The sequence below is a fragment of the Trachypithecus francoisi genome, unplaced genomic scaffold (assembly GCF_009764315.1).
Source record: "Trachypithecus francoisi isolate TF-2019V2 unplaced genomic scaffold, Tfra_2.0 Lachesis_group8, whole genome shotgun sequence".
Taxonomy (NCBI): domain Eukaryota; kingdom Metazoa; phylum Chordata; class Mammalia; order Primates; family Cercopithecidae; genus Trachypithecus; species Trachypithecus francoisi.
The window spans coordinates 98,758,946-98,774,209 of record NW_022681473.1 but is presented as its reverse complement, the minus strand read 5'-3'; the positions used below and the strand labels follow the sequence as shown (position 1 = coordinate 98,774,209).

Sequence of the window (15,264 nt, the reverse complement as noted above, 5' to 3'; positions counted from 1 at the left end):
GCTATTTCCGTGGCTTCATAGGATTACCATTTGCTTTCACCAGAGGATTAGGTATTTTTAAATGGCATGTGTATTACTTCTCTGAGTTTATTAAGATGGTAATAAAATCTTACAGAAAACTTCTAACAGGTGTTTTCTACCGTCCTTTGCTTCTGGGCTGTCTTCTCCTAAAATATCATAAACTGTTTTGTTTGTTTGTTTGTTTCTAAAGTCTGAGAATGACTTTTGTGGGACAGTGGAGGTGGGGGGTGTCTACGGGATGAGAAGCTTGGCAAATAATTCGTTTCCAAGGATACATAATTTCCGCCCTTCAGCCAGGTTCATCCACAGTCAGTAGTGTAATTGAGTTTAGTTCTTCCTGGTCTTTCAAACGAAGTAATCCTTTTGCCAGTTACAAACCCTACTTGCAATTCTATTTTCTATGGGCTCTTAATTATTGAAAGGGAGGATTAGTCATCCTTCTTTTTCACTCCTTTGCTAGTCAAGCTCAAGTTCTGCGAGCAAACAGCAACAGCAAAAGCAAACACTTTGGCGCCAACACTTAGCCTTGCCTCACTTTAGAGGCAGAATTATATAGGCTTGTTTGCTTAACAACTCAGATGGGGGCGGGGAGGGTGACGGGAGGGAACGAGGGAGGGAACGAGGGAGGGAACGAGGGAGGGGGCGGGGAGGGTGACGGGAGGGAACGAGGGAGGGATCGAGGGACGGATCGAGGGAGGGGACGAGGGAGGGCCCGCCCCCCTTGGAACAGGATTGGTTCCCTCTCTCCCTTTAGACGTTCACTTTGCATCTCGGTTGGACAGGTTGAGAGAAATATGTCATTAAGGTGTTGTCAATATGAGCCCTTTAGGTGTGGGCGTTCCCTAGGTTTGTGGTTTTAGACTTTCAAAGGGACGGACTTATTATTGGCTGTGGGATCAAGTTAGTGAAACTGGTCTTGTATATGTTGAAAAATGCGTTCCTAACAGGAGGCGCCAAGGAGCTTAAGTGTAACTCACACACAGTAAAGAAAATGACGAAAGTTCCTCCGGGGTTTGATTTCAGTTTCTTAAATGACGAAGAGGCCAGGAAGATCCTTCAGGTGCTGGAAAGAAATGAGGAGCTACAGAGGGCCGAGAAGGACAGGATCAGGTACAGAGCAAACTCATTTCTCTTGTGCTGGGCCTGGGCCCAGCAGGGGCCAGGGATCCGCGGGGAAGGCGCGGAGCTCGCGAGGGGCACCTGCCCGGAGGTGCTCCGAGCGGCTGCTGCGGAGGCAGCGGGTCGGGAAGAGAAAATCGCGCCTAGTTGCCCTCTAAAGGACTTTGGGATGACTAGTTGGTACCCTTTCCATCCATTGCATACCAGACGGGCTCGCCTGCGGGTCTGGGGTCGGGCAGGGTGGGGGTCCGTGCGCTGCGGGGGCCGCGCAGCCACGCTATGCTATGCCGGGTGCCTGCGGGGCCATCGCGGGGCGTGGGCCGTTTCAGGCAATGAAATGAGGCGGGGGCGCGATCTGGAGCGGAATCCTGGCTGCTGCTCACTACGCGGCCCGCGCGCACCCACGTGCTCGCACGGGTCCGACAGAACTTCCACCTTCGCCTAACACAGTTTTCCCTCGGCACCAGAGGCGAATCTCCCCACCCCACGGGGGCAGTCCGCAAAGCCTGGGAGAGCCTGCACCTCACGGGAGGCGAAAGGTCCCCACCCCAAGGGTAGTAACTCGAGGAATTTGTCAAATAGAGACTTATGTGGGCGAATGGGACTTAGACACACGGGGTTGGCTGGAATGGTTGGGTCTCCTTGTGCGTGGTGCTGTGGGGAGCGAGATTCTGCGAAATTTCATCCTTGACCTTACTATGTACTGTTGTAGGTGAGGGATTAGTTACTAAAGAATGCAATCCAGAGACACAGATAGTGAGATAATGACATGGGATATAAATTAACCAGTTTTTCTGCTGGGGAGTGTAAAGGGACTCTCGCCAGTATTGGAATATACCCATCTAAGTCCTTCTCTAGATAACTGTGGAAGGGAATTCAGGACATCACTCTCAGGTCACACTGTGCCATTGATTGGAATTTAGCAAGTCATTTTGTTTTATGATCAACTGCTTGCTAATGTGAGTTCCAGGTTCCCAATTCTTTCTGGATATCCCCACCTGCCTGTCCCCCACAGCTGACAAAAGAAACCCTCCAAGGACCCTCTTCAAATTGGAAAATCTAGTTAGTCTTTGTAGAAATAATTAGAATATACTAAGCCCAATGCCCAGACTTCACCCTGCTCCCCTAAACATGACTCTTTGGGGAATGAAGGAATATTTGAGGTTGGTGAATGTGGATTTCATACCATCATACTCTGCCTTGAGAAAAAGTGGCTTTATCGTTCTCCTCCCCTGAACAGTGTAGAAAGTGTGCCTTCATGAGAACAGTATGCCGCACCACACACACCCACGTGCATGTACCTACTCATATGCACAGGCACCGCACACAGGCACACCCAACTCTCGGAAGAACTTCTGAACTGCACGGAATTTCAATGCATACTCCAAAGGCACTAAGAAACTGCGGTTATTCTCAGTGTGTCTTACTGGAAGTGTTTCTTGTCTCTGAAGAGGATGGGGCTTCTTAAGTGATCCATTGTGTACTGGGGGAAATTGAGGGGAAAGTTAGAAAATAAGAAGGAGAGAAACTTTCATTTAAGATGTTATCTGGGCTTTTCATTTTTGACCTGATGCTTGCCTTGTTGTGTTTTCTCTATTGCAACGCATGACGCCCACTTCAGTTGACTTTAGAAGGAACTGGATCTCCACATAGATCTGTTCAAAGCACATGTATCTACACAAAGCCATTGGGCTGGGCATTACAAGGAAGGTCAAAACACACTTTCTAATTTCATGGCACTCATATCCTAATGGAAACATCAACAGAAAAAGCCATAATGCTAAGACAAAATCAATACTCTATTATACTAATTATTAAAAATATTTAATTGTCCAAACAATTTGAAAAATATCACCATTAAAATACAAAAATCATTTAAGGAAAGTAGATGTGTGGACCAAATACCCAAGGCAATGATTTCTAGTACTGTCTTTTCCTTTGATTAATTCCCCACTTCCACTATCAAATACCCATGTCTGGCTTGCAGTCTCCATGGGATTGTTCTGCTTACCCACTTCAGGCTCACATGTATTAATTTCAGTAGCAGATATTGGCATTCAGAAAGTTCCTGAGACAACATGTCAACTTGGCTGCCTCTTCTGCTCATTTTCTTGATACATGTGATCATATTTTCCAAATCAAAAATCAGGACACATGACTTACAACTCAAGAGTATAATTTCATTCTGTTCTGGCTTGGCATATATGAACAACAACAAAAAAGAGATGCTTCAACAGGCCTGTCTGAGAGACTCAGGGAAGCCTTTTTACTACATTGAGAAAGAGCTTCAAGACCTCTTGACTAGAACAATAAGGGTCCAAATGGGGAAGTTTAGCAAGTTAGCAGGTTGGGGAATGGCTGATGAGTTCATTCATATCTATGATAGGCTTGAGGTATCTACAAGACAACTAAGAAGAAATACGAGTACCCTATAGTTAGCAATATAGAACTATAGTGTTGGGGCTGGGCCCAGTGGCTCATGCCTATAATCCCAGTGCTTTGGGAGACTGAGGCAAAAGGATCGCTTGAGGCCAAGAGTTTGAGACCAGCCTGGCCAACACAGCCAGACCCTGTCTCTACAACAAAAATTAAAAATAAATTTAGCCTGACATTGCTGCACATACCTGTAGTCCTAGCTACTCAGGAGGCTGAGGTGGGAGGATCCCTTGAGCCCAAGAGTTCAAGGCTGCAGTGAGCTATGATTGTTCCACTCCAACCAGAGTGACACAGTGGAGACTCTGTCTTTAAAAATAAAATAATTTTTTTAAAAAAAAGAACTACAGTGTCATGCAGGGCCAGAGATATTGTGAGATGGATGTGAGGGTAGTTGAGTTCATCATGCAGAAGGCAGCAGCCCCACCCACAGAAAAATCCCTGAACACATAGAACTTTTTCCTGATCTCCCCTCATCTGTACCAGACCTCTATGGCTCCAACTTACCAGGAAAGTATTTGCATTAAATATAATAGTTAATGTTCTAATATATAGTTTATTCAAATTTTTAAGAAAATCACCAAGATTCAAACTAATAAATAGGCAAAAGATAGAAATAAATCATTCACACCAGAAGATATCCAAACAGTAAACATAACAGATGGGAAAATGTCCACCCTCACAGTAATAAATGAAAATTGAAGTAACCTTGAGATACCATGCTGCCCCTTTAAAAATAACAGAAAAGACCATCCTGGCTAACACGGTGAAATCCCGTCTCTACTAAAAAAATACAAAAGACTAGCCGGGCAAGGTGGCGGGCGCCTGTAGTCCCAGCTACTCCGGAGGCTGAGGCAGGGGAATGGCGTAAACCCGGGAGGCAGAGCTTGCAGTGAGCTTAGATCCGGCCACTGCCTCCAGCCTGGGCGACAGAGTGAGACTCCGTCTCAAAAAAAAAAAAAAAAAAAATACAGAAAAAAAAAAGTCTGTGAGAGTTAGAATGAAATTGATAGATTCTTCACATTGTTAGTGACATTGTAAGTTGGTTACAAGCCTTTTGGTGAGCATTATGGCAATATCTATCAAGATATGCCTTACGCTTGACCCAATTGTCCAATTCTTGGATATTTCTCATTAGTAGGAGATTAAGCTGGAGGAGATGGCTACACCAATATATATTAAGTGCTGCCTTTTTATGTAATAATAGTAATTATTGTGATAATAATGACAGCTAACATTTATTAGGCCCTTACTGTATACTAGACACTGTACTAAACATGTTATACAGATTTAATTAATCCTCTCAATAACCTCATTAGGTATACACTTTAATTCTCATTTCACAGAGAAGGAAACAATTTAAAAAGATTGAGTATTTTGTCCAACTTAAGCAGCAAAGCCAGAATTTAAAATCCGGATCTATCTCGAAACTACTTTACTCATCAAGATTGAATAATCCTCACAACCATTTATTGGGGTATTATTAATGGCTTTTTAAAGAAGGAAAACTGAAATTCAGCAACGTTAAGGAACTTGCCTAAGGTCACACAGGTCATAAATGTCAGAGATAGAATTTGAACCTAAATGTATCTGGCATCAGGACCAGATGTGACAGTGCCTGGTGTAATCAAGTTTTTAAATGGCATGTCTAGATTTAGATCATTTTTTGCTCCGTGGCAAGATTGCAGCCTGGAAGGGTTTTCCAGAATTTAATTATTTCTGATTGATTTACAGTAATATCCTTGAGCTGTAGCACAGTTCTGAACGGGACTGTATATGCCAAAGTCATAAAGTGGTCTATAGCTGGTGGCAGCTGCCACATCCGGCAGACATTAAAAGCCAGATACACAAGCCTCCTGCCTCCCCTACACATTCTGCCTGCCCTCTCCTCTCCCAGCCTGTGAAATCTGCCTCTACCTAAGGGGCAGAGTTTCTAGAGACATTGGATGTCTACTGATTGGGCTTTTACTGTGTGCCAGACACTGGGTTGGCCCTGAGAATACAGTGGAAAATAAAACACAGATTCTGCCCCAAATGACATCAGTCTATGAAAGGTTTCCATTGGCGATAGAATGTGTAAGATGAAGTGTTCATATAACTGTAGCTCACCCTTAAGCAGTCCTGTGTGGCCTGGAAAAGGGACAACAAGAACAATGCCTGGAAGTCACAAGTGTGCTCAAGAGGCTTGAGCAGGCCGGGCGCGGTGGCTCAAGCCTGTAATCCCAGCACTTTGGGAGGCCGAGACGGGCGGATCACGAGGTCAGGAGATCGAGACCATCCTGGCTAACACTGTGAAACCCCGTCTCTACTAAAAAAATACAAAAACTAGCCGGGCGAGGTGGCGGGCGCCTGTAGTCCCAGCTACTCGGGAGGCTGAGGCAGGAGAATGGCGTGAACCCGGGAGGCGGAGCTTGCAGTGAGCTGAGATCCGGCCACTGCACTCCAGCCGGGCGACAGAGCGAGACTCCGTCTCAAAAAAAAAAAAAAAAAAAAAAAAAAAAAAAAAAAAGAGGCTTGAGCAAGTTCTGATACATAACAAGGTATCAGATAACACACAGCGGATCTCTGAGCTGTCTGCACTTTCCAGTGGCATCCATTTAGTTAATTCCTTTAAACTGAGGGAGAACTTTCTCTCAGATACATTCTCCTGTCTAGTTACTCCCGTGGATTGGTCCCCATAGGCAACACACACAGAACTACTATAATAATATCGTTCCATATCCCAATGCCAAGGAGCAGGGTTCTTTTTTTTTTTTTTTCTGAGACGGAGTCTCTCTCTGTCGCCCGGGCTGGAGTGCAGTGGCCCCATCTCAGCTCACTGCAAGCTCCGCCTCCCGGGTTTTACGCCATTCTCCTGCCTCAGCCTCCGGAGTAGCTGGGACTACAGGCGCCCGCCACCTCGCCCGGCTAGTTTTTTGTATTTTTTAGTAGAGACGGGGTTTCACAGTGTTAGCCAGGATGGTCTCGATCTCCTGACCTCGTGATCCGCCGTCTCGGCCTCCCAAAGTGCTGGAATTACAGGCTTGAGCCACCGCGCCCGGCCAAGCAGGGTTCTTTTTAAGCTTAGTGATATTATGACTCTTTTAGCTTATACAGTCTTTCATATTTGTTTTTTTCCTCAACCTGATAAAGCAAATACTATTATCTTCTTTTTCAAAAGCTAATAAAACAACTGTAATAATAGCTAACATTTGTTGAGTACTGACCCATGCAAGCTCTTTGTGTGCACTATCTCATTTAATTCTTACAACTGATGAGTTAAGGGATATCTTTATCTCCATTCAACAGAGGAAGCTTAGAGAGGATAAGTGACATGCTTGAGATCATACTGCTAGGGAGTGTCCGATCTGGGAACTCCATCTGTACATAATCACTGTGCTGTGCTGCCTCCTATAGTACCAAAAAGTTGAAGCAACTTTCCTCACCTGGCCCATCTACCTCACAACAGAACCAAGACTGGGATCTATCCACTTTAAAACTCTTGCTGTTTTATCTCCACTCAGCATAAAAATAAAAAACACACAATTCTATGTAGTCAAATGCCCAGCTAAAAGCTGGAGATGTTATTACTAAGGAAAATGGCATAATGGATATGGGAGGATAACTAGTACCATCTGCTTATATAGAAAAAATTGCTGGCAACCATTTATGTGAAAAAATGCATACATGCGTTCTGTAAGGACGGACTTTATACTGTTAAAATGATTATCTTTGGGGAATGACATTTAAAGGGACTTTAACCCTTTTACTACTGTTTTATTTTTGAGTTATCATATGCTATTTAAAATAGGCCAGGTGCTGTGGCCTGTAATCCCAGCACTTTGGGAGGCCGAGGTGAGTGGATTGACTGAGGTCAGGAGTTCAAGACCAGCCTAGCCAACACGGTGAAACCCCATGTCTATTAAAAATACAAAAATTAGCCTGGCGTGGTGGCTGGCCCCTGTAAGCCCAGCTACCTCGGAGGCTGAGACAGGAGAATCGCTTGAACCTGGGAGGTGGAGGTGGAGGTGAGCCAAGACTGCGCCGTTGTACTCCAGCTTGGGTAACGAGCAAAACTCTGTCTCAAAATAAATAAATAAATAGAACTGTTTCTTTGGATAATAAATATGGAATGTTTGACTATTTTTTACTTTCATACTTTTTTTATGAAGGTAAAATAGTTTTTAAAAATGTCTTTTAAGAAATAAGTAACTTTTACTGGTAAATTTCTTTTTTAAAATGTCTAAATGTTTTTCTGCCCTTGTCCTTTTCTTTACAATGTTAATGTGTGAACAGGTAAGTTGGTATATGGTAAGTTGTACATCAACCTTGATTCCTTGTGTGAGAGCCTCACACACTTAGGTACTCAATACCTAGTCAAATGGAACTTAACTTACTGCTATAGGAAATACAAACTAAGGGAAAGAAAGATCTGAGGAAACCAGGTGAAGGGCGAAAGAAGGTCAGGTGAAGGTTAGTCAGAAGATACTTTCGTTCCTCATTAGTACAGATGGTCTTAAACCTGAGAACCACATGAAGGTCAAAAGGAAGTCAGGTTAAGTTTAGTAAGAAAACGCTTTCCTTCCCGGTTAGCATAGCAGGGTCTTAAAACTGAGAAGAAGGTGGCTAAGAACTAAGGAGGGCTAGCTAAGGCATGATCTTTCATAAACGTGGGTGGATTCTCTCTTTCACCTTCATTCAGGTCGGTTTTTCTGTAGTGAGTTATTCCCCAGGCTGTGAGATTTGAGAGCGATAGGCTCATCGCCCTCTCCTTCTCAGGATGTTTCCTTATTGACATTGCCAATGGCCCTATTAAAAGGCCATACTTCAAATATTAACAGATCACAGGAGCCAGCTTCCTCATTCCATGATGTGTTAGGCTTTCTAGATGAAAGAGGAAATGGGAGATGACAGTGACCAAATTCCCTGCATCCCAACATAGAGTTGTGTTTTTTTTATATTGATCAAGCTTGTCTTGGTTTTAACTTTGAAACGATGCATTTAACAGCAATTGAGGGAGGAAAGGGGGTGGGGGAGGGAGTAACTTATCCTGCCAACCACTATTTCGTTCTTCATCACTAGTTTTATTTTTTAAAGACCGTTATATAAATGGAAGCACAGAATACGTAACCTTTTGAGAATGGCTTCTTTAACTCAGTAAAATGAGGGTCACACAGGTTGTTGTATGTATAAATGATTCATTCTCATCAGGCAAGTTGGCTCACGCCTGTAATCCCAGCACTTCGGGAGGCTAAGGTAGGAGGATCACTTGAGGTTTCGCCATGCTGGCCAGGTTGAGACTAGCCTGGCCAACATGCCAAAACTCTGTCTCTACTAAAAATACAAAAATTAGCCAGGCATGGTGGCACGCATCTGTGGTCCCAGCTACTCGGGAAGCTGAGGCAGGAGAATCACTTCAGCCCAGGAGGTGGAGGTTGCAGTGAACCGAGATCGTGCCACTGCACTCCAGTCTGGGTGACAGAGCAAGACTTCATCTCAAAATAAATGAATGAACAAATAAATAATTCATTCCTTTTATCGCTAAATAGTATTTAGTATTTCATTACATAGATTACTACAGTTTGTTTATCCTTTCACCCACTGAAGAACACTTGTATTGTTTACACATTTTAATAATACTGAATAATGCTGCTATCAACATCCATGTGCAGGCTTTTGTGTGAACATGATTTTTATTAGCAGTGGAACTGCTGGATCATATTCTTGAATTTGCAAGAAACTACCAAACTGTTTTCCCCACAGCTGTACCGTTCTGCATTCCTACCAACAGTATATAAGAGTTCCAATCTCTGTCTTTGTCATTCAGGCTACTACAACAAAATACCTTAGACAAGGTAATTTATAAACAGCAGAAATCTATTGCTCATAGTTCTAGACCCTGGGAAGTCCAAGATCAAGGCACTGGTAGATTCTGTGTTTGGTGAAGTCCCCCTCCTCATAGAGGGTGCCTTCTCTGTGTCCTCACATGGTAGAAGGAGCAAAAAGGCTTTCTCTCAGGCCTCGTGTGAAAGGGCACTGATCCAGTCATGACGGAGGAGCCCTTTCGACCTAATCACCTCCCAAAAGCCCCATCCCTTACTACCATCACCTTGAGGGGTAGGGCTCAACATGTGAATTTTGGGGGGACACATAGTTTCAGACAAGAGCATAGTAGTTCTTCAGTCTTGCCAGCATTTGGTATTTTCAATTTTATTTTAACCATTCTAATAGGTATCTCCTCATGGGTCTCCTCATGTTTCAATTTGCATTTCCCTGGTGACTAATGATGGTAAACATCTTTTTAAGTGCTTACTTGCCTTCCATATAGTCTCTTTGGTGAAGTATCTGTTAAAGTCTTTTGAACAGTTTTTAATTGGGTTATTTGTTTTCTGATTGATGAATTTTGAGAATTCTTTATATATTCTTGATACAGGTCTCCTGTTGAACACCAAGTTTGTAAACATTTTCTTCCCATCTGTAGCTTGTCTTAACTTTCCTACTGTGTCTTTGCAGAGTACAAGTTATCCAGTTTGATGAAATCCAACATACCAAACTTTTTTCTTTTATGAATCATGCTTTTAGTAGCATTCTAAGAATACTCTGTCTCAGCCCAGATTACAGACATTTTCTCCTATGATTTCTTTTTGAAGTTTTTTAGTCTTATGTCTTACATTGATGCATTTTGAAATAAGATTTATGTAGAGTGTGAGGCTTAGATTGAGGCTTATTTTTGCATATTAATGCCCAATTATCCCAACACCATTGTTGAAAGACTGTCCTTCATTAAATTGCCTTTGCACCTTTGTAAAAAAATTTGCTATATTTCTGGACTCTGCTCTTTTCCATTGATCTCTATGTCTTTTCCTTCACAAATACTATGATATCTTGATTACTTTATAGTAGGTCTCAACATTAAGTAGTATGCTTCCTCCATTTTTCTTTTGTTTGTTTGTTTTGTTTGTTTTTGTTTTTGTTTTTTTGAGACAGGGTCTCTCTTTTTCACCCAAGCTGGAGTGCAGTGGCACAATCTCGGCTCAATGCAACCTCCACCTCCTGGGTTCAAACTATTCTCATGCCTCAACCTCCTGAGTAGTTGGGATTACAGGCGTGTGCCACCACACCTAGCTAATTTTTTTTTTTTTTTTAATTTTTAGTAGAGACAAGGTTTCGCCATGTTGGCCAGGCTGGTGTCAAACTCCTGACCTCAGGTGATCTGCCCGTCTTGGCCTCCCAAAGTGCTGGGATTACAGGCGTGAGCCACTGTGCCCAGTCAGAATGAATTATTTACACATACAACAACCGTGTGACTCTCAAAGGTGTTTACTGAGTTACAGAAGCCATTCAGGCCGGGCGCGGTGGCTCAAGCCTGTAATCCCAGCACTTTGGGAGGCTGAGACAGGCGGATCACGAGGTCAGGAGATCAAGACCATCCTGGCTAACCCGGTGAAACCCCGTCTCTACTAAAAAAGAAAATACAAAAAAAAAAAAAACTAGCCGGGCAAGGTGGCAAGTGCCTGTAGTCCCAGCTACTTGGGAGGCTGAGGCAGGAGAATGGCGTAAACCCGGGAGGCGGAGCTTGCAGTGAGCTGAGATCCGGCCACTGCACTCCAGCCTGGGCGACAGAGCGAGACTCCATCTCAAAAAAAAAGAAGCCATTCAATTTACTCTTTGTTTTTAGAACTATTTTGTCTATATCGTTCCTTTGTTTTTACATGTAAATTTTTACATTTAAGTTTAAAATTGTTCATTGCTAGTATAGGGAAACACAATTGATGTTTGGTATTGCTCTTGTACCCTACCACTTAGCTAAGCTTACTTATTGGCTCTAGGATGTTCTTTTTTGGGGGGGGAGTTTTTTTGGGTGATTTTCTACATGGCCAATCATGTTACCTATAAATGGAGATGGTTTTATTTCTTCCTTTCCAATACGTATGCCTTTTATTTCTTTTTCTTGCCTAATATTGACTGGGACTTCAAGCATGATGTTGAACAGGAGTATTGAGATTGTACTTCCTTGCTTTGTTGCTGAGCACTGTCTTTCACTATGAATTACGATGTTAGCTATGTTTTTTTTGTGGATGAGTGTTTTATTTTTTTTTGTTTTTTTTTTGTTTTTTTTTTTAATAGAGACGGGGTTTTGCTATGTTGGCCATACTGGTCTCCATCTCCTGGGCTCAAGTGATCCACCCGCCTCGGCCTCCCAAAGTGTTGGGATTACAGGCATGAGCCACCATGCCCAGCCTATAGATGACTTTTATCTGGTTCTGTTTCTTGCTTGCTGAGAGTTTTTATCATGAACGTATCTTTAATTTTATTAAATACTTTTTCTGCGTCAACTTATATGACCATGTGGCTTTTTCTTCTATAGACTATTGATATACTTATTTATTTTATTATTATTTTTTGAGACGGAGTCTTACTCTGTCACCCAGGCTGGAGTGCAGTGGCACAATCTCGGCTCACTGCACTTGAGTTCATGCCATTCTCCTGCCTCAGCCTCGCAAGTAGTTGGGACTATAGGCACCCGCCACCACGCCCGGCTAATTTTCGTATTTTTAGTAGAGATGGGGTTTCACGGTGTTAGCCAGGATGGTTTCCATCTCCTGACCTCGTGATCTGCCCGCCTCAGCCTCCCAAAGTGCTGGGATTACAGGTGTGAGCCACTGCGCCCGACGATATACTTATTAACAGTAATTGATTTTAGAATATCAAACCAACCTTACTGTTGTGGGTTGAACTGTCCTCCAAAAAATTAAAAAAAAGAAAAAAGAAAAAAAGCTGTGTTAGAGTCCTAATTGCCAATACCTCAGAATGTGATCTTAATTAGAAATAGCGTCTTTACAGAGATAATCAAGTTAAAATGAGGTGATTAGGATGGGCCCTATTCTAATATGAATGATGTACTTATACAAAGTGGAAAATTTGGACGCAAAGACAGACAAGCATGCAGGGAGAATGCTTTGTGCAGACAGGAGTTAGGCTGCCACAAGGCAAGGAACTACTTCAGAAGCTAGAAGCCTGGAACTGACCCTTCCTTAGTGCCCCCAGAGGGAGCATGGCCCTGCCAGCACCTTGATCTCTAGCCTCCGGGACTGTGAAACGTGTGGTGCAAGTCGCTCAATGTGCCATACTTTATTATGGTAGCCAGAGAAAACGAATCCACTTATATTCTCAAGAAAATCTCACTTGGTCATCATGTGCTATTGTTTTTATATGATTTCACTACATTTGCTAATATTGAGGGTTTTTAAAAAATCTGGGTTCATGAGAGATACTGATATATAGTTTTCTGGGTTTTTATCCATTTTCTTTTTTTTTTTTTCTTTGGAACAGGGTCTCATTCTGTCACCCAGGCTGGAGTGCAGTGGTGTGATCTCAGCCCACTGCAACCTCCACCTTCCAGGCCTAAGTAATCCTCCCACCCCAGCCTCCCTAAGTAGCTGGGACTACAGGCATGTGCCACCACGCCCAGCTAACTATTTTGTATTTTTAGTGGAGACAGGGTTTCACCATGTTGCCCAGGCTGATCTTGAACTCTTGGGTTCAAGTGATTCCCCTGCCTCAGCCTCCCAAAGTGTAATCCCAAAGTACTGGGATTACAGCCCTAAGCCACCATGCTCAGCCTGTATACTATTTTCTGTGGTTTTGGTGTCAGTAATTCCAGCCTTATAAAATGACTTAGGAAATGTTTTCTTCTATTTTCTGGAAGAGATTATATAGCCTTGGCATTGCTTCTTCCTTAAACGTTTGGTAAAATGAAACAATGAAACCATCTGGAATGGGAAGTTTCTTTTTTGAAAGGTTTTAAACTACGAATTCAATTTCTTTGACAGATATAGAGCTTTTTCAGCTATTTCATCATGAGTGAGTTTGACAGTGTGTGTTTTTTGAGAAATGGATCTATTCTAAGTTGTCAGGTTTATATGCATGAAGTTGTTTATAATATTCATTTATTATCCTCTTAATGTCTGAAGATTATTTCTTTTCTCTCTCTTCTTTCTTTTCTTTCTTTATTTCTTTCTTTTCTTTCTTTCTTTTTCTTTCTTTCTTTCTTTCTCTTTCTTTCTTTCTCTCTCTCTCTCTCTCTCTCTTTTTCTTTTTTTCAAAATTTTTTTGAGACAAGTTCTCTTGGTATTATTCAGACTGGTCTCAAACTCCTGGGCTCAAGCAATCCTCCTGCCTTGTCCGCCCAGACTGCTAGGATTACAGACGTGAGCATCCCATTTTTTAACTTATAACAAAATTAATTTACTTCAAAAATTACTTAATCGCAAAGATAAATGACTAACAGAATTACTAGACAAGGGCCTGGGGGCGGTGGCTCATGCCTGTAATCCCAGCACTTTGGGAGGCCGAGGCGAGTGGATCACCTGAGGTCAGGAGTTCAAGACTAGCCTGGCCAACATGGTGAAATCCCGTCTCTACTAAAAATACAAAAATTATCTGGGCATAGTGGCGGGTGCCTGTAACCCCAGCTATTCAGGAGGCTGAGGCAGGAGAATCACTTAAACCCGGGAGGCGAAGGTTGCAGTGAGCTGAGATCACGCCATTGCACTGCAGCCTGGGCAACAAGGAGTGAAACTCTGTCTCAAAATACATAAGTCAATAAATAAAAATAAAACTTGCTAGATAAGAAAGCAAACAAAATAAGAATCTCACACGTTGTGAATCTAATGTTTCCACTCACGGGGGCACTGGTAAGGATCCTTAGGAGATCATTATCTGCACACCAGTCAGGATCCAACTAGGAAAACAGAAAGTAGTGCAGTGACTTGGTTCCACAGAGATAAGAAAAAAGCAGAGAAACCAATCAGGGGACAGTGAGTAAACGTGTGGAGTACTTTGCCGCTTTAAAACTGCTTGGCAGGATCAAAGGGTTCTTCTGCCCCGGAGCTGTTTCGGCAACCGTGAAGAATCACTTTTTACTTTTAGTTGCTTTGGCTTTGTTTCACTGCCCACGTGGTGTGGGTTATGCGTAAACACAAATGCTGCCGTGCCCACAAGCTGGTTAGATCCTGGCCTGGTGAATAGCTTCTTTGAACCCCACTGTAGTTGGTCACATTGGCTCTACTTGAGCAGTTATGTTCAATGCCTATTGTAAACATTGCTGTCAAGTATTTTATGTGTGGTTCCCTCCTTCAGATGTCAAAAAGGTATATGAAAATGACTTTTGGGATCGTACATATTTGAGGGGAGGTCTCAGTTGCTGACTGAATTACTACATTTGAACTCGAGCTTGCCCTTGGGAGCTCCCCTTCAGCATTACCAGGGGCCAAGTGAGAGCTCTGTTTGCTCAACATTGTACTCTAAGTAGTGGGTGTTAAGGGCTTCATGCCTCAAAGTAAAAAAAGCTCTTCACTCCTCAGAATAGAAAAAGCAGGGGGAATTCTGACAATAGCCTTCTCCACGGGGAGTACATCAGGGAGGGTCTGTCCACCTCTCTGCATTCTCTGGTCTGTTTCCCAGTGTCTCTTCCTCCTTAAGGACATCAGTTTCTCCCCTATTCTCAGCAACTCTGCTCTTCACCCCACCAAAATTCATTCTTAGTTGTAGGTTATGGTATAGCACTGGCTCCACAGTAGGTAACTGGAAAGGCCAATAAATTAGGTCATGTCTATCCGGTTGTGTAATTGCTTTGCCTCTGCCATCCAGGCAAGTCTTTAAAAGGTTTATGAGTAACACGCTCCCTCCGGGGTAGCTGTCTCCACCTTC

General features: G+C 42.9%; 1 protein-coding gene across 3 annotated transcripts in view; it reads left to right on the top strand.

Annotated features, from left to right (window-relative positions):
• Positions 1-15,264, top strand: part of EXPH5 (exophilin 5) — a 94,021-nt gene that overhangs the window by 13,565 nt on the left and 65,192 nt on the right. For 2 of the 3 annotated variants that reach the window (XM_033204146.1, XM_033204144.1), the window contains exon 2: positions 1,045-1,131. In XM_033204146.1, coding sequence (XP_033060037.1) covers positions 1,045-1,131 — 87 coding nt within the window. Of the gene's footprint in view, positions 1-831; positions 1,132-15,264 lie in introns of those variants that run through there. The other variant, XM_033204143.1, reaches the window with a different exon arrangement.